General features: G+C 39.5%; 1 protein-coding gene across 7 annotated transcripts in view; it reads left to right on the plus strand.

Moving 5' to 3' along the window:
* The window catches only part of Nipped-A (Transcription-associated protein Nipped-A), a 362,660-nt gene that overhangs the window by 235,556 nt on the left and 106,570 nt on the right, over nt 1-20,534 (plus strand). For all 7 annotated transcript variants that reach the window (XM_070092733.1, XM_070092739.1, XM_070092738.1 and 4 more), the window contains exon 27: nt 11,724-11,838. In XM_070092733.1, coding sequence (XP_069948834.1) covers nt 11,724-11,838 — 115 coding nt within the window. The remainder of the gene's footprint in view (nt 1-11,723; nt 11,839-20,534) is intronic.

The following is a 20,534-nucleotide window of genomic DNA, read 5'->3' on the forward strand; positions in this document are numbered from 1 at the left end:
AAAGAAAAATGTATGAGAGTATAGTATACCAACACTTTCCCCCTTTCACTGTTGGTCCCCTAAAATTATGGCTTTCAAGCCAGCGTCGATCCTGTAATATTATGTCAAAATTCTAGTGCCTTCCAATCTTGCGGGAGAAAGCTGGTAGGCCTACTTATGAGAGAGTGAGTCTGAGTGGTTAGTGTGTGCAGTATAAGAAAATCCTGCAGCACACAGTGCATAATGAGAAAAAAAAACTCCGGCCATGTTTTTGGTTTAAAACACCGATTTTGTGGTGTATTTTTGTTTTCTTGGTGTCATTTGATAGAATGAAAGATTTTTTTTTTTTATTAACACATCGGCTGTTTCCCACCAAGGCAGAGTGGCCTGAAAAAGAAAAATTTTCATCATCACTCACTCCATCAGTCTTGCCAGAGGCATACTTACACTACAGTTATAAACCTGCAACATTAACACCCCTCCTTCAGAGTGCCAGCACTGTACTTCCCATCTCCAGGAATCAAGTCCAGCCTGCCAGCTTCCCTGAATCCCTTCAAAAATGTTACCTTGCTTACACTCCAACAGCACATCAAGTCCTAAAAACCATTTGTCTCCATTCGCTATCTAACATTCTCACGCACACTTGCTGGAAGTCCAAGTCCCTTGCACACAAAACCTCCTTTACTACCCCCCCCCCCTTCCAACCTTTCCTAGGCCGACCCCTACCCTGCCTTCCCTCCACTACGGATTTATACACACTCGAAGTCATTCTATTTCGTTCCTTCCTCTCTCCATGTCCAAACCATCACAATAACCCCTCCTCAGCCCTCTGGATAATAGTTTTGGTAATCCCACACCTCCTAATTTCCAAACTACGGATTCTCTGCATTATATTCACACCACACATTGCCCTCAGACATGACATCTCCACTGCCTCCAGCCTTCTCCTTGTTGCAACATTCACTACCCATGCATCACACCCATACAAGAGTGTTCGTATAACTATGCTCTCATACATTCCCCTCTTTACTTTCATGGATAAAGTTATTTGTCTCCACAGACTCCTTGGTGCACAACTCACCTTTTTCCCCTCGTTAATTCTATGATTCATCTCATTGCTCATAGACCCATCTGCTGACACATCCACTCCCAAATATCTGAATACATTCACCTCCCCATACTCTCTCCCTCCAATCTGATGTTCTATCTTCTGTTATCTAATTTTTTTGTTATCCGCATCACCTTACTCTTTCCTATATTCACTTTTAATTTTCTTCTTTTACATACCCTACGAAACTCATCAACCAACCTCTTCAGAATATTCCAAAAGCACAGTGTCATCAGTGAAGAGCAACTGTGACAACTCCCACTTTGTGTTTGATTCTTTCCAACACCCGAGCATTCACTTCTCTTACAATTCTATCTATAAATATATTGAACAACCATGGTGACATCACGCATCCCTGTCTAAGGCCTACTTTTACTGGGAAATAATCTCCCTCCTGCCTACATACCCTAACCTGAGCCTCACTGTCCTTGTAAAAACTTTTCACCGCTTTCAGTAACCTACCTCCTATTCAATACATTTGCAACATCTGCCACATTGCCCCCTTATCCACCCTATCATATGCCTTTTCCAAATCCATAAATGCCACAGATACCTCTTTACCCTTATCTAAATACAGTTCATGCTTTCTGTCTTACTATTAATTCTTTCAATAATAACTCTACCATACACTTTACCAGGTATACTCAATGGCCTTATTTCCCTATAATTTTTATACTCTCTCTTGTCCCCTTTGCCTTTATACAAAGGCACTATGCATGCTCTCAGCGAATCCCTAAGTACCTTACCCTCTTCCATAAATTTATTAAATAAAAGCACTAACCACTCCAAAACTATATCTGCACTTGCCTTTAACATTTCTATCTTTATCCCATCAATCCCAGCTGCTTTACACCCTTTCATTCTGCTCACTGCCCCATGCACCTGCCCTACACACACAATTGGTTCTTCCTCACTCCTATAAGATGTTATTCCTCCTTGCCCTATACACAAAATCACAGCTTCCCTATTTTCATCAACATTTAACAATTCCTCAAAATATTCCCTCCATCTTCTTGATACCTCTAACTCTTCATTTGATAACTCTCCTCTCTTATTTTTAACTAACTGAAATAAAGGTGATTTTTGAATGATTTTCAGAATAAAAGTACCTTGAAATTGAGCTCAAAGTAGCAGAAATGTTCAGTTTTTGCTGATGTTCAAGAGTAAATAAATCATGTTACACATCCAATACACGTCAGCTGGTGGGTCTAATATGCTTTCAAAAATGCGTTGATATTATTTATACCATTTTTTCAATAATACAGTAGTCTTCATAACAGTAAATCTTCTATTTTTTGTGTGAATAAAAATTAAAAGTAGGCTAGGGATGTTTGTTAATTCTGGACCCTATTTTGAAATTGGTCTTACTTGAATTGTGTATGAAAGTGGCCAAATTACCAATTTCTGGTCACTTTATTGGGTAGTTGAAATCGGTAAGTGGGCAGTTTCTTGCACTCAATCGATAGAGCAAATGGAGTTCTAGCAAGATAGATATGAGTTTGGTTGACTGGAACAATGGAATTGGCCGAAAATAGGGCTCAAATTGGGTGAAATCGCTGATGTGTAAATATCGCCGAGACAGCCAACTTTGAGAGAGCGGACTTCCCTAAGTTTTCCATCAAATTTCCTACTTTTGGTGTCATTACCATCGGGAAAAGATTCTCTATCATTTCATAAGAAAATAATTTTTTTTTTTTTTTTTAAATTTTGACACAGAGAGCAAGTTTGTGAGCAGGGCAGTAGCGGCTTGTCCATAGGAGCTGCAGAGCTGCAATCATCCCAGATGCTCACTGCCAGATGTATGACTTCATCAGCCTTACACTAAAATAATTTGCAACTGACAAATATATTAAAGGACAGATCTGGTTTATGTTGTTTTCAGAGTATTTATAAGCAAATTTTTTATTTTTTTTGTTGAAACGAGATAAAAAATGATTGAAAATAGAAGTTTGATGCGGTACGATAGAGTGGAACCTCCACTTACGAGTTTAACCCGTAAATGCAGTGCCCCAAACGTATATATACTTTTTATTTTTCCTGCCTTCAAATTTGGCACGATTGGCCAGAGATGCCTTGTCAACATAGAATGGGTCTTAACACTCAGTGTGCGCAGTATTAAAAAAATCTGGGACCACTTAGTACCTTGTGGGAGCACCACTTCTAATGAGTGCCAGCTAGAGCAAACAACACAGCAAACACCTGGGATTCACTGATTTCATGTAGTATTAACTCTCCCATTTTAAGAGGAAAGTGATTTTGACCCTGAGTTTAGTGGCTTTGAGGTGGATATGGCCATAAGTGGTCGATGAAATATCAAAAAATCTCGATAATAACCCATGTGCAACATTTGTGCAACATTTGTGCAAAACCCTTTCAGAATGTCTTATAACCTATGCCCTAAGTAAAGAGAAACAGTTCTGGCTGGCTGGCTTGATGGCTGGCTGACTGGCTGATTTGCTGCCTGGCCGGCTGGCTGGCGGCCTGGCTCTATCTCTGTTTGTCTGTCTGTATCTATGTCTATCTCTGTCTCTGTCTATCTTTGTCTCTGTCTCTGTCTATAACTGTCTATCTCTGTATATCTGTATATCTGTCTATCTCTGTTTCACTGGTACACATAAATACAAGTATACATAGTGTAAATTACCTAGGATAACCCAGAAAATCCAGACAAAGTGCTATACTCTGCTTGAAGATATGAGTAAAGGTGATGACCCGGTCTTGTAGTTCTATCTGAGACAGAGAGCTAGACAGATAGGCAGGGAGCTTGACACAGACATGTTTGTGTACAAGCGAAAATAAAGCAAGGGCCGATGCTCATCAAAAGCCACCTCTAATCTTTTCTTATCAAGTATTATCACTGCACCCTCGAGTATGCTCATCAAACATCAGCTCTTATCAGATGTTATCTCATCTTATCATGTCACTGTCAGGGGTGGACTTTTTTATGCTTCAAGGGAACTTATTATTACCTATTATTATTTAAACATATTCTTCTCCTCCTCCTCCTTCTCCTCCTCCTCCTCCTCCTCCTCCTCCTTCTCCTCCTCCTCCTCTTTCTCCTCCTCCTTATCCTCCTCCTCCTTATCCTCCTCTGCTCCTCCTTATCCTCCTCTGCTCCTCCTTATCCTCCTCTGCTCCTCCTTATCCTCCTCTGCTCCTCCTTATCCTCCTCCTCCTTATCCTCCTCCTTATCCTCCTTCTCCTTATCCTCCTTCTCCTTATCCTCCTCCTTATCCTCCTTATCCTCCTTCTCCTTATCCTCCTCCTCCTCATCCTCCTTATCCTTCCCCTTATCCTCCTTCCCCTTATCCTCCTTCTCCTTATCCTCCTCCTTATCCTTCTCCTTATCATCCTCCTTATCCTCCTCCTCCTCCTTATCCTCATTCTCCTTCTCATCCTCATTATCCTCCTCATCCTCCTCCTCCTTATCCTCCTCCTCCTTATCCTCCTCCTTATCCTCCTCTTTATCCTCCTCCTCCTTATCCTCCTCCTCCTTATCCTCCTTCTCCTTATCCTCCTCTTCCTTATCCTCCTCCTTATCCTCCTTCTCCTCCTCCTTTTCCTCCTTCTCCTCCTCCTCCTCCTCCTTATCCTCCTCCTTATCCTCCTCCTCCTCCTCCTCCTCCTTCTCCTCCTCCTCCTCCTTATCCTCCTTCTCCTCCTTCTCCTTATCCTCCTTCTCCTCCTTCTCCTTCTCCTCCTTCTCCTCCTCCTTATCCTCCTCCTCCTCCTTCTCCTCCTCCTCCTCCTTTTCCTCCTTCTCCTTATCCTCCTTATCCTCCTTATCCTTCTCCTCCTCCTCCTCCTCCTTTGCCTCCTCCTCCTCCTTTGCCTCCTCCTCCTCCTTTGCCTCCTCCTCCTCCTCCTCCTCCTCCTTTGCCTCCTCCTCCTCCTTTGCCTCCTCCTCCTCCTCCTCCTCCTCCTTTGCCTCCTCCTCTCCTCCTCCTTTGCCTCCTCCTCTCCTCCTCCTTTGCCTCCTCCTCTCCTCCTCCTTTGCCTCCTCCTCCTTTGCCTCCTCCTCCTTTTCCTCCTCATTATTATTATGTACTTCCACATATCCAAAACATTGCTGGGATCTATAAATACTTTGTATATATTCCAAGACAATACTAAATGACCAAGGCAGGTGTAAATATCCACCTGTCAGTGTGTTTTTGACAATGTGAGTACAATTTCAGTACCTAATACTAATGTAAGAACAAAGATTGGTTATAAAATGACAAGAACTACTATAAATTGTAATTATCAGAACATAAAAATTATATAAAATAATATGAAAATAGAAAATAAAGGTATATCGGCAACACTTCTGCAAACGGCAGGACTCCATGTTGCTGTCACGTGAGCATCCAGTGCCAACTTTTCGACCTCATATCTCTGTAAATACTGTACTGACCCTAATTTTTTTCTTATTCTATAACACTTAGAAAAATGTGCTCTTTATTTTCTTTTTTTTTTTTTTTTTTTTTCAAAATATTCGGGGCACTGGGGTAGTGAACGTATATATACACATTTGGACCGTTTACAGGCTAATTTGTTCCTTGACCTTGCTTGCATCTTGATTTGCTCTTTTGTTGAGTCAGTTTCCCTCATTTAAATTAATTGAAATGGAATTAATCCATTCCAGTGGAATTCCAGGCATGACAAAATGTGTACTTCAATATTTCCCTAATATCAGCTCTGGCTTATTTATCTATCAAAATTCATCTAATATGACATAATAAACAATATAAATAACATAGAAACTTGATGTATACTCCAGAATGAATAAAATATGTCATTATGTGACAGGTGGAGGCAGCCATAAGTTCTCCCACATTGTTGTGGTATTCACTGCCATCTAATGACAGCCTTTCGAAGCTATTATTATAATTATAGTATTATTATAGTACATTATTATTATACATGTATTATTATAATACATATTATATTATTATTATTATTTATTAGTACGAATGTACTCTTATAATAATTTATATTATATTACATATTATATAATTATTATATTACACGTATTATTATTATAATTTTTTCTTTTAACAAGTCAGCTGTCTCCCACCGAGGTAGGGTGATCCAAAAAAAATAAGAAAATCCCCAAAAAGAAAATACTTTTATCATCATTCAACACTTTCACCTCACTCACACATAATCACTGTTTTTGCAGAGGTGCTCAGAATACAACAACTTAGAAGCATATATGTATAAAGATACACAACATATCTCTCCAAACTCCCAATATCCCAAACCCCTCCTTTAAAATGCAGGCATTGTACTTCCCATTTCCAGGACTCAAGTCCGGCTATATAAAAATAACCGGTTTCCCTGAATCCCTTCACTAAATATTACCCTGCTCACACTCCAGCAGCTCATCAAGTCCCAAATACCATTTGTCTCCATTCACTCCTATCCAACACACTCACGCGTGCTTGCTGGAAGTCCAAGCCCCTCGCCCACTAAACCTCCTTTACCCCCTCCCTCCAGCCTTTTCAAGGACGACCCCTATCCCAACTTCCTTCCCCTACAGATTTATACACTCTCCATGTCATTCTACTTTGATCCATTCTCTCTAAATGACCAAACCACCTCAACAACCCCCTCTTCAGCCCTCTGACTAATACTTTTATTAACGCCACACCACCTAATTTCCACACTCCGAATTTTCTGCAGAATTTGTTTGGCTACAGTTTCTCGAGGGACATGGCAAATTAATTTTGGGTGTGATTTATAGGTCCCCAAACCTTGATAGGAAGGGCAGTAAGCTGTTATGGGACGAAATTCATAAGGCATCTAGATACGAAAATGTTGTGATAATGGGAGATTTTAACTTTAGACAAATTGATTGGAACAATATGACAGGAAATCTTGAGTCTAGTGACTTTCTTGGTACGGTTCAGGATTGCTTTTTAGAACAGGTTGTGACAGAACCAACTAGAGGAAACAATCTGCTTGACTTGGTTCTTGCCAACAAAGATTCACTAATTAATAATCTTGAGGTTAATGATGAGCTTGGGGAAAGTGATCACAAATCACTTAGTTTTAATATATCATGGAATTACCCAGATAACTGCAATCAAATCTCTGTCCCAGATTTTCGCTTGGCCGACTTCACGGGACTGAAAAATTACCTGGGTGGGCTAAATTTGGATGGCCTGACTATGGGTCAGGTAGGTGATCTTGGTTGCCAATATGACGTTTTTCAGAGCATAGTTCTAGCTGCCAAGACAACTTTTGTTCCGAGTAGGGAAATTAGACCTAACAAAAATGATCCCAAATGGATGAACAATAGATTAAAACATCTCATTGGTCAAAAGAGAGGCATATATATGCATATCAAAAGAGGGGATGGGCAGTTAAGAAATCAATATATTCAATTAAAGAGAGAAATAAAGAAAGGAATAAGAAAAGTAAAAAGGGATTATGAGGCTGTCGCAAGTGATTCAAAGACGAACCCAAAAGGGTTCTTTCAGGTATATAGAAGTAAGATTAGGGACAAGATTGGCCCACTTAAGAGTAACTCTGGTCAGATCACTGACAGTGATAAGGATATGTGTGAAATGCTAAATACATACCTACTTCCTCTCAGTTTTCACCCAGGAAAATCCTAGTGATATTCCTGAAATAATAGATTATGTAGAACAGGATGATAAACTATGTACGATTGCGGCAACTAGTGAAATGGTCCTAAGACAAATAGAGAAACTAAAACCTAACAAATCCCCAGGCCCTGATGAACTGTTTGCAAGTGTGTTAAAGGAATGTAAAGAGGAACTTAGCATACCTTTGGCTAATCTTTTTAACGTATCACTACAAACTGGCATAGTGCCTGATAAGTGGAAAAGGGCAAATGTAATACAATGTACCTATTTATAAGGCAGGTGACAGGTCCTTGGCTTCGAACTATAGACCAATAAGCCTTACCTCCATAGTGGGAAAAATTATGGAATCAATAATTGCCGAAGCAATTTGTAGCCATCTTGACAGGCACAGATTGATTAATGAATCTCAACACGGTTTTACAAAGGGGCGTTCCTGTCTTACGAATATACTAATTTTTTTCAGTAAGGTGTTTGAGGAGGTAGATCATGGTAATGAATATGATATTGTGTATATGGACTTCAGTAAGGTTTTCGATAGAGTTCCACACCAGAGGCTATTGAGGAAACTTAAGGCACACGGAATAGGAGGAGAAATTTTTTTCTGGGTAGAGGCATGGCTGACAAATAGACAGCAGAGTTTGCATAAATGGGGAAAAATCAGAATGGGGCACGTCACAAGCGGTGTTCCTCAGGGGCCAGTGTTGGGCCTGTTGTTGTTCACAATTTACATAAATGACATAGATGAGGGAATAAATAGCGACATAAGCAAATTTGCTGATGACACCAAAATAGGCTGTCCAATTCATTCTAATGAGGACACTAGAGCACTCCAGGATGATTTGAATAGACTGATGCAATGGTCGGAGAAGTGGCAGATGCAGTTTAATATTGACAAATGCAAAGTTCTAAATGTTGGACAGGTAAATAACCATGCCACATATAAACTAAATAATGTAGATCTTAATTCTACTGATTGCGAAAAGGATTTAGGAGTTCTGGTTAGCAGTAATCTAAAACCAAGACAACAGTACATTAGTGTTCGCAATAAAGCTAACAGAATTCTTGGCTTCATATCTGGAAGTATAAATAATAGAAGTCCTCAGGTTGTTCTTCAACTCTATATATCCTTGGTTAGGCCTCATTTAGACTATGCTGCTCAGTTCTGGTCACCGTATTAAAGAATGGATATAAATGCTCTGGAAAACGTACAGAGGAGGATGACAAAGATGATCCCATGTATCAGAAATCTTCCCTATGAGGATAGACTGAGGGCTCTGAATCTGCACTCTCTCAAAAGGCATAGAATTAGGGGAGATATGATTGAGGTGTATAAATGGAAAACAGGAATAAATAAAGGAGATGTAAATAGCAGGCTGAAAATTTCCAGCCAACACAGGACTCGCAGCAGTGGTTTCAAGTTGGAAAAATTCGGATTCAGAAAGGATATAGGAAAGCACTGGTTTGGTAATAGAGTTGTGGATGAGTGGAACAAACTCCCGAGTACAGTTATTCAGGCTAAAACGTTGTGTAGTTTTAAAAATAAGTTAGATAAATACATGAGTGGGTGTGGGTGGGTTTGAGTTGGACCTGACTAGCTTGTGCTGCTGGGTCTGGTGCAGTGCTCCATCCTTGAGTGGAGATGACCATACTGGGTGGGTCATTTGGCTAATCTGGGGGGCGGGGGTCATTGGTCTAATCCGGGGGGGGACATGGACCTGCTCCGCAAGGGTCAGTAGGCCTGTTGCAGTGTTCCTTCTTTCTTATGTTGTTATATTTACACCACACATTGCTTTTAGTATGTACATATTCTTATAATAATACTCCTACTTACCATTTGGAATTTTTTTCACACAAAAAATAGAAGATTTACTGTTATGCAGACTACTACATTATTGTAATAACTGTATAAATGTCAGCTCATTTGTGACTGCGTATGAGACTGGCCAGGTGACACAAATTGGATGATGACATTTGTTTACTCTTGAACATCGGCAAAAATCGAACATTTCCATTACTTTGAGCTCATTTTCAAGGTACTACTTTTCGCTGTGAAAGCAATCAAAATCGTATCTATTTCTGTAATATATCTTCCATTCTATCAATTGAGACCAAAAAAAAACCGAAAATGCAACCATAAAAACCATACGAAAATATACCACTAAGGGGCGGCTAATGGCTGAGAAGTGAACTCCGTTATTTATGGTCCGATTTCTTCTTTTCATCATACGTTTTCCAAGTTTCAATAAGATAGTCCAACAAGCAACTGAGATCCAATTCCCTAGATCAAGAGCAAGAGCCCCTCACCAGCATCAAGGAACCTCCCTTGAGGCCCGCTCACATCTGGAAGCAAAAAATCGACCGAGTGACTGCTCGTATCTTGAAAAACTCACATGTTGTGGCACTCATAAGTAGAGATTCCACTGTAATGGTATTACTGGTGTTACGAGCCACCACTGGAGCAGGGGTCTTTACAATGAAAGGGTTAATATGGGTATGAAGCATGTATTGTGAATGTTGCAGTGAGGAGGAAACTGGAGGCAGTGATGTCATATCTGAGGGCAGTGTTTGGAGTAAATATTTAATGTAGAGAATTTATAATTTGGATATTTGAATGAGGTGCAGGGCTACTAATAATATCCAGAGAGCAGAGGAGGGGTTGTTGAGGCAGTTCGGACATTTAGAGAGGGATGGAACAAAATAGAACGACTTGGAGGGTGTATAAAAGTATTAATCTGTAGTAAAGGGAAGGTAGGGTAGAGGCCATCCCTGGAGAGGTTGAAGGGAGTTAAAGAAGGTTTTGTATGCGAGGTGCTTGGACATCCAGCAGGCATGTGTGAGCATGTTAGGAGTACGTGTAAGGCAAATGATTTTTGGCACTTCATGAACTGTTGGAATGTGAGCAGGGTAACATTTTGTGAAGTGATTCAGGGAAGCCAGTTAACTGGACTTGAGTCCTGGAGGTGGAAAGTACAATGCCTGCACTCTAAAGGAGGAGTTAGGGATATTTACTGTTTGGAGGGACATCTGAACTGTCATATGTGTGCCTCTGGCAAGATAGTGATAGTGTGAAGGATGGTGAAAGTGTTTCTTTTTCAAGTCACCCTGCCTTGGTGAGAGACGGCCAGCATGTTAAAAAAAATAAGCATTATCTCCAGTATCCTCACAATTTAACCCTGAAGATAAAGAGGATATGAAAACACTACATGTGTTTGCTTTGCAAAACACAGCATATTTAGTCCCATCTATATAGACCTGTGACTCCCATGATGATAAACAATTTATATATAAACATTATCATCTTTCCTCATGGGATATGAAAATGCTGCATGTATTTTCTGCTGATGCAGAACAAAAGTTATATACTGTACTTTCATCTGTGCAGAAAAAAATTAAAATGTTAAAATAGTGCAAGGAAGATGGACTACACAGAATAGAAGAGAGAATGAAAAAAAGTGGTGAAAGAGTGTAGCATAGCTGAGTGTTTTGTAATTCTTATACTGTATGCCTGGAAAGTTTGTAGAAACTAATCTTCCCACTCTCCCTTTTATTATGACTTACTTTTACGTGCAGCTATGGTCATCCAGCTGCTGTCAGAGGGGGATAGTGTACATTTGATGAGAGACGTTTTATATACCCTTGTATTTGATTTTGTTCTGTTGTGTTCCTCCTTTCTAGATGACCTTTACCTCTACTGATCTTAATTTCTGTGGTTTCCTGTTATATGATGATATATATATGCGTTGGGGCCTTTGTCTACTTTAAATTCCATCACTTTTCTTCCTCAGCACCAGGAGAATAGCAGTATAGCATTTCACAGTGTTTTCAGATTATGTAAAAATATGAGTCAAATAAAGAAGTCTGCCACTTAGTTACTCTTTGTTAGTGTCTGGATTCATGTTATTCCTCCACATTTAATATATGTGCTGTATTATAATAATCTTAGTATTAAAGTAATACTATACATATATAAAAGGAGTTTATAAAATATATATTCTGGTATATGCTATAAATTATGACATAATTGGTCATTCACTTTACAGGTGATCATCAACCTCCTGAACCAAGTGGGACGAATGTTTCCTCAAGCTGTGTATTTTCCAATCAGAACATTGTATCTCACTCTTAAAATTGAACAGCGAGGAAGAATTAAAAGTGGTATGTATCACTATATTTCCCATTTTTGTTTTATCTTCATTTGCAGTGAAGGTGAGCTTGGACCCGCCACTTAAATTCCTTACCCCGAGAAATAGTTGACTTTGCGTAAATAAATGTTGTATCATATTTATATTGGATACTCTTTCGTAGCATTAACGTTTGTGCTATTATCTAACTCATCCCACTGGTTTAGTACACTTATGTTGAACAAATGCTTCCTGATATGTCTTGGGCTTAGTTTATTTTGCAGTTTACATTTATGATTTTTGGTGAAGAGCTTGTCCTTTATTTTGTTCATTGATATACAGCTCATCTATCTTCTCGCAGTCATGTTTCACTAACCCTTTAGAAGTGGGTCCCATTGTACTACGTCTTTGAAGCCCGGGTCAGCCCTGTTCTATGTGATGGGCTCAGCTCACTCAGATAATCTTCGAGCAGTAAATTTGGGCCTAGATTTGAGAGAATGGGTTTATATGGTAAGTGTGAACCATATAAAAAAAATCCTGCAGCATGCAGTGCATAATGAGAAAAAACTGCAACTGTGTTTTTGGTTTAAAACAGTGACTGCAGTGTATTTTCGTATGGTTTTTATGGTTGTGTTCTCGGTTTCTTGGCCTCGCTTGAAGGAATACAGCCTCTCCTCACTTAGCGATGTACTCGTTTACCAATGACCCAGAGTTATGACGGGCTATCTGACCAGTACAGTGGAACATCTGGTCAGAAACACTTCCGAACATGAACAGATTGGTTCACGACCCAAAAATTTGCCAAATTTTTGCATCTGGTCACGAACACACAATCGGGTGCCGAACAAACAGCCGCACCAATTTTCACATTCTGCGCCATTTTTTCACGCACCAGTTTTCCTGACTTCCTCTTCGCCTTGCAGTCTGTCTTGTTCAGACGTACGTTCATTCACTGTGAACTCCCTCAAAATAGTAACCTCCTCCCCACTTATCTTCCTCCTCACTTCCTTCACACTAGAGGTCAACTCATGCAAGGTTTATTTTCTTGGTTGTTTATGATATTTTTTTTCTCTGTTATTTAAGCATTTTTCTCTATGAAACTGTGCATTATTTTGTATAATTAAGGATTTTTCAAACTTTGATTAATTTTTTGTGCTTGAGAGACAGGTAACCTATGCGGCACATGGAGTAAGAAAATAAATTGAAGAATATGAGAAATGATTTTTGTTTACAGAAAAATAGTTTAAGAATCTAGCAACGTTTTGGTGAAAATCCCATTGTAATACTACGATGTTTCTACAGCAAATTATAGCTGTTTGAACATTTCTTGTGATGACGCGCCATGTAAATATATGCATGAACATGAAGTAAATTTTTAGACTAATACACTAAATTTACCACTGAACATCATTACAGTGTGGTAGGAGCTATATGATAGGAGGAGTCAAGAGGAGAGGCAGGGAAAGAATTTTCTTCGTTAACGTTCTAGTCATCGGCCACAAAATGTCTTGTACCTATGCTATTATTAGTAATAAACTTTATCTGCCTATAACATTTATTCAGAAATGATAGCAGACATAAAATAAATAAGATAAAATCATAATAAAGATGGCCAAAATAATAATTGGAATATAATAGAGAGAGATGTGGAACGGCCAGAGGTCTACTCAAGTACCTGACCATAAAAGGATAATTATGTTCTCCTTTGGTACCTCTGGTCTCTTACCAGAGAAAACAATGTAATATACAGTGGATCCCCGGTTTACGATATTTCATTCCAGAAGTACGTTCAGGTGCCATTACTGAACGAATTTGGTCCCATAAGGAATATTGTGAATTAGATTAGTCCATTTCAGACCCCCAAACATACACGTACAAACGCACTTACATAAATACACTTACATAATTGGTCGCATTGGGAGCTGATCGTAAAGTGGGGGTCCACTGTACAGGGGAAATTATGAGAAATCACTTATATTGCATGGAAAAACCAAAAGTAGTGCAATTTTCACTTTTTTTTTTCATTTTTATGTAATCAGGTGTACGCGCGTTTACCTCAGTATCTCAGAAGTAAGATTATGCCTATTTCTTGTGATAGCGCTGTTATTCGTAGGGGTCTAGAACAGACTCGTGCAGTGTTAGTTTTCTCTATTGTTCAAGGTTTTTACATTTAGTTTACTATTACACTGTGCATTCTATAGTATAATTAACTATTTTTGTGCTTAAAAAAGCAGTATTTGCACACAGTTTGTAGAGGTCTGGAATGGATTAATCATACAGTGGTATCCCGAGTTTCGAACTTAATCCATTCCAGGATTAAGTTTGAAACTCGAAGCAATGTTTCCCATAAGAAATAATGTAAATACAATTAATCCGTTCCAGAAACCCAAAAATATTTGCAAAAAAACAAAAATGCATTTTATAGATATTATAGTTTTACATACAATAAATACACATAGTACAATTAGTAATAGATAAATAAACATTTAAATAAACATATAAAATAACATTTTTACTTCCCTTTATTGAAGATTGTTGATAGCATATCAAAGATAGGGAGGAGGAGTGAGGGAGCACTTATTGTTTGGAAAGGGAATCCCCTTCCAAACAGACTTTAGGTTACAGGTCCTTATCTAGGGTTACTTCCCTTCTTTGTCTTTTAATGCAACTAGGACCAGCTTGAGAGTCACTTGACCCCTGTCTCGCAAAATAACTGCCCACAGTCCTCTGTTTCTGGCGCCTCTTTAAGATGTCCCTGAAGTGGGACATGGTTTTGTCAGTGAACTTGTTGCAAAGATGGCTTGTTTCAGCTTGCTCAGGGTGGTACTTCTCCACAAACTTTTGCACATCATTCTTGCACAAATCTCCTTAATTTGTGAAGAAGGCACATCATCCACCCCCTCTTCCTCCTCTTCTGAAGGAAGTTCTTGAGATGTGGTCTGATGCTGTTCCAGATGAAGCTCTTGCGGCTCTTCAGTGGTTAGCTCTTCCCTGTGGTCCTGCACCTACTCTCCTGTATCCTTACCGCTCATCTCCAACCCCATGGACTTGCCCAATCCCACAGTACCTTCCACAATAGGCAGAGGGTCGGCAGGGTCAGGGTCAGCCTCAAACCCTTCAAAATCCTTCTGTTGAACACAATCTGGCCACAATTATCTCCAAGCAGAGTTCTAAGTCCTGGAAGTCACTCCCTCCCAAGCCTTACCTATAAGGCTTATGCAGTTGTAGATACTGAAATGATTCCTCCAGAACTCTCTTAGGGTCTACTGAGTGTCTGAGGTCACTTCAAAGCACTTTTCAAACACTGCCTTTGTGTAGAGTTTTTTGAAGTTAGAAATGACCTGCTGGTCCGTGGGCTGGAGGAGAGGAGTGGTGTTAGGAGGCAAGAACTTCACTGTGATGAAACTGAAGTCCCTTGACAGTAGGTCTACCTAGTTTGGAGGATGTGCAGGAACATTGTCCAGTATCAGGAGGCACTTGAGTGGCAATTTATTTCCTTGGAGGTATTTTTTCACATTGGGGCCAAACTCTTCATGGACCCACTCTGAAAATTTGCCTTGTGGCCCATGCCCTATTATTAGCTTTCCACAACACACAAAATCTATTCTTGACGACATTGTTTTTCTTGAACACGCTGGGATTTACTGAGTGATAACACCAGTAAAGGCTTCACTTTAAAATCCCCACTAGCATTAGCACAAAACAAGAGAGTTAGCCTGTCTTTCATATACTTGTGTCCTGGCAGTGCCTTTTCTCCTGCATTATGTAGGTTCTCTTTGGCATTTTCTTCCAAAACAGGCCTGTTCGTCACAATTGAACACTTGTTTGGATTCCAATTTTTCAGCCTTTATGTACCCCTGAAATTCATTTATGAATTTTTCAGCTCCATGTTTGTCAGAACTGGCAGCCTCCCCATGCCTTACCACACTGTGTATGCCACTATGCTTCTTAAATTTGTCAAACCCGCTTCCGCTGGCCTTAAAGTCACTAACAGCAGCGCTTGTTGCAGGCCTTTTCTATATGAGATTGTCATGCAATTGCCTTGCCTTATCACAAATGATTGTCTCCGAAACACTATCACCCGCTCTCTTTATCCTTGATCCACACAATCAACAACTTCTCAACCTCTTGGACTATTTGTGGTCTATTTTTGGTTAGCATATCAACACCTTTCGCAACATCAACTTCCTTGATTTCTTTTCTCTTCACCAGGATAGAAGCAATTGTTGATTTGTTTTTGCCATATATCCTGGCAAGCTCCACAAGTTGCACGCCACTCTCATGTTTTTGTACTATTTCCTTCTTCACATCTATGGTGTTTCTCACTTTCTTTACCACGGGTGCCACTAGCAAGTTTCTTTGGGCCCATGGTAGCTTATTTCACAGTTGCACAAACACCAAACACAATGAATTAGTAGTGAAATGCTTGAATGAGCACGCAGGTTAGTGTTCACTCAAGCATAAACAAAGCCAGACTGGCTCATGACGCCTGCATGGGGGACGCGGGCAGGCAGACAGGTCTGGTATGCAGTTCGAAACACGGGGCACGTTCGATACTCGGGACAAAATTGGTGCGAAAAAAGTGGTCGAAACTCAAAGCGTTCAGTAGCTGATGTGTTCGAAACTCGGGGTTCCACTGTGCTTATTTATAATCCAGTGGGGAAATTAGGTTTGTGTCATGACCAGAGTTTTGGAATGAATTATGGTCGTGACCGCAGGTGTCACTGTATGCATACCTAAATAATGTATATTAGAGCTGATGTCCTCTATTCTGTTTATTATAATGTACATTACACTACTGTAGTATTAACATTTAAAAATATACCAGGAATGCTATAAATGGTGCAACTGTGACATTAAAACAATATCGAAGACGGTTGACACAAACTCACTATCATTATAGTATGCTCCTCACTTAGTGACAAATTCATTTACCAACGAGGTCTTAGAAACGGAACTCTGTCGTTAGCCCTTTCACTGTCGGTGACATATAGGTACAGCTTACAAGTCAGTGTTGATGACGTATTAATACCCCAAAATTCTAGCAGCTTCAAATCTAGCAGGAGAAAGCTTGTAGACCTACATGTGAGAGAATGGGTCTGCATGGTCAGTGTACGCAGTATAAAAAAAAATCCTGCAGCACGCAGTGTATAATGAGAAAAACAAGAAACTCCGTGTTTTTTTATTAACTCTTAAACTGTCCAAACATAGATCTACGTTTGCACGCGTTGCGCTCCAAACGTAGATCAACGTTTTATTTTTCATTCCTTCAAATTTGGCACAATAGGCTTCAGTCGTCTAGACATGAAAGAATGGGTCTGTGCACTCAGTGTGCGCAGTATTAACAAAATCTGGGAGCACTTAGTGCTTTATGGGAGCAACAGTTCAATTGAGTGCCAGCTAGAGCAAATAGCATGGCAAACACCAGGGATTCACTAATGCTATGTCGCATTAACACTCCCATTTTAAGAGGAAAGTAAAAATAGGTTAGCTAAATATGTATATGAGTGGGTGTGGGTGGGTGTGAGTTGGACCTGATTAGCTTGTGCTACTAGGTCTGATGTCATGCTCCTTCCTTCAGTGGATGTGACCTGACTAGGTGGGTCATTGGTCTAAGCTGGTTGGGGGGGGTGACATGGACCTGCCTTGCATGGGCCAGTAGGCCTGCTGCAGTGTTCCTTCTTTCTTATGTTCTTATGTATTTGGCAGGCTGGCCGGCTGGCTGGCATGCTTTGGCTGTCTCTCTGTCTATATCTCCATCTATATCTCTATCTATATCTCTGTCTCATGCACACATAAGTACAGCTATTATACATAGTGTAAATTACCTAGGATAACCCAAAAATTCCAGGCAAAGATAGGCAGACAGACAGACAAACATGTTTATATGTATCAGTAAAAACAAATAAAGCCAGGGTTCCCCGAGCGCCCATTTATCAAATGTCACAGTTGTCATAACATCATTCTTCAAGGAGCTTGATATACTATACACCAAGCAGACAGAAAGACAGATATGCAGAGACAGACAGGCAGGCCGATAGACAGAGACAGATAGATAGATAGGCAGATAGACATGTTTGTGTGTAACAGTGATAACAAATACAGCGAGGGTTAGCTAAATACATGAGTGAGTGTGGGTGGGTGTGAGTTGGACCTGACTAGCTTGTGCTACTAGGTCTGATGTCGTGCTCCTTCCTTCAGTGGATGTGACCTGACTAGGTGGGTCATTGGTCTAAACCAGGGGGGGGGATGGACCTGCCTTGCATGGGCCAGTAGGACTGCAGCAGTGCTCCTTCTCCTTCTTTCTTATGTTCTTATGTATTTGGCAGGCTGGCTGGCTTTGTCTGGTTTTGGCTGGCATTGGCTGTCTCTCTATATCTCTATTTATGTCTCTCTCACATGCACACATAAGTACAGTTATTATACATAGTGTAAATTACCTAGGATAACCCAAAAATTCCAGGCAAAGATAGACAGGCAGATAGACAGACAGACAGATAAATAGACAGAAACAAGACATGTTTGTGTTTAACATTGGTAACAAATACAGCGAGGGTTAGCCAGAGCAGTGGGCATTTATCAAATGTCACTGGGCTGTCAACAGTATAGGGATGCCTTTCATAACACCATGCTTCAAGGTAGATGCCAGGGTATCTAAAACATTGCTGGGACCTATAAATACTCTGTATATATTTCTAGACAATAGTAAATAACCTAAGCAGGTGTAAATGTTTACCTGTCAATGTAATTGTGACTATTTGAGCACTGTTTCAGTACCTAATATTAGTGTCAGAACAAAGATTGGCTATAAAATCACAAGAACTGTTATAAATTGTAATTACCAGAACATAAAAAATACATAAATTAAAAAAAACAAGGAAAGGTATATCGGCAACACTTCTGCAAGTGGCAGAAGTCGATGTTGCCATCAGGTGAGCATCCAGGGCCAACTTCACGGTATTATATCTCGGTAAGTACTTACCCTGAAATTTTTTTTAATCTTATAAAATGTAGAAAAATGTGCTCTTCATTTTAAATGGAAAAAAAAAAACCAGTTTTTGTATTTGTCTCAATATTCGGAGCGCAACGCGAGTTTAACCCTTTCAGGGTTTCCGACGTACTAGTACGGCTTACGCACCAGGGTTATTGACGTACTAGTACGCCTAAATTCTAGCGCCTTCAAATCTAGTGAGAGAAAGCTGGTAGGCCTACATATGAAAGAATGGGTCTATGTGGTCATTGTGCACAGTATAAAAAAATCCTGCAGCACACAGTGCGTAATGAGAGAAAAAAAATGACCGTATTTTTGGTTTAAAACAGCGTCTTTGCACTGTATTTTCATATGGTATTTATGATTGTATTCTAGTTTTCCTGGTCTCATTTTATAGAATGGAAGACATATTACAGAAATTGAGACGATTTTGATTGATTTCACAATGAAAAGTACCTTGAAATTGAGCTCAAAGTAGCAGAAATGTTAAATTTTTGCCTAAGTTCAAAAGTAAACAAATCATGCCACACGTCCAATACACATCAACTGGTGGGTCTAATATTCTTTCACAAGTGTTCTGATGTTATTTATACCATTTTTACACTAATTCAGTAGTCTGCATAACAGTGAATCTTCTATTTTTTTTTTTTTTTTTTGTGAGAATAAAAATTCAAAGTGGAAAGCAAAAGAAATGTAAGAGGGGCCTGGGGACGTGACTACTGAACAAAGGAAATGTTATTTTAGTGCCAGGAATGTCTTGTTTATTCTGGACCCTATTTGGAAATTGGCATCTTTTGAAATTTGTGTGAAATTGGCAAAAATGCTAAATTCTGACTGCTTTATTGGATAGTTGAAATCGGTAAATGGGTGGTTTCTTGTGCTTATTCAATAGAAAAAATGGAGTTCTAGCGAAATAGTTATGATTTTTGTCGACTAGTACACTGGAATTGGCCGAAAATAGGGCTCAAAGTCAGCGAAATCACTGATACATTAACATCGTCGAGACCGCTAACTTTGTGAGAGCATAATTCCGTAAGTTTTTCAGCAGATTTCATACTTTTGGTGTCATTGTGATCGGGGAAAGATACTCTATCTTTTCATAAGAATTTTTTTTTTTTTTTTTTGTGAAAAATTTTCGACCCTGAGAACAAGTTTAGGAGAGGACCTCTCGACCCTGAAAGGGTTAAGGGCTAAAATGCCGACTTTGAGGTGTATTTTCGTATGGTATTTATGGTTGTATTCTCATTTTCTTTTTCGTCTTTCATAGAATGGAAAACATATTACAGAAATACAGATGATGATGATTGGTTTCACAATGAAAAGGACCTTGAAATTGAGCTCAAAGTAGCAGAAATGTTTGATTTTTGCCAATGTTCGAGAGTAAACACATGACGTCACTGTCCAATAAGTGCCCAACTAGCCATTCTAATACGCAGTCACTAATGGGTTGACATTAATTATACAATTATATAATATTGCAGTAGTCTGCATAACAGTAAATCTCCTGTTTTTTATGTGGATGAAAATTCAAAATGGAAGTCAAGAGTAATATAAGAGGGGCCTAGAGATGTGACTAATGAACAGAGAAAATGTTATTTTAGTGCCAGGAATGTCTGAATTGTTTATTCTGGACCCTATTTTGAAATTAGCATCTTTAGAAATTTGTGTGAAATTGACCAAATTGCCAATTTCTGACTACATTGGGTAGTTGAAATCGGTGAATGGGTGGTTTCTTGTGC

Source organism: Cherax quadricarinatus, chromosome 40 (assembly GCF_038502225.1).
Source record: "Cherax quadricarinatus isolate ZL_2023a chromosome 40, ASM3850222v1, whole genome shotgun sequence".
NCBI lineage: Eukaryota > Metazoa > Arthropoda > Malacostraca > Decapoda > Parastacidae > Cherax > Cherax quadricarinatus.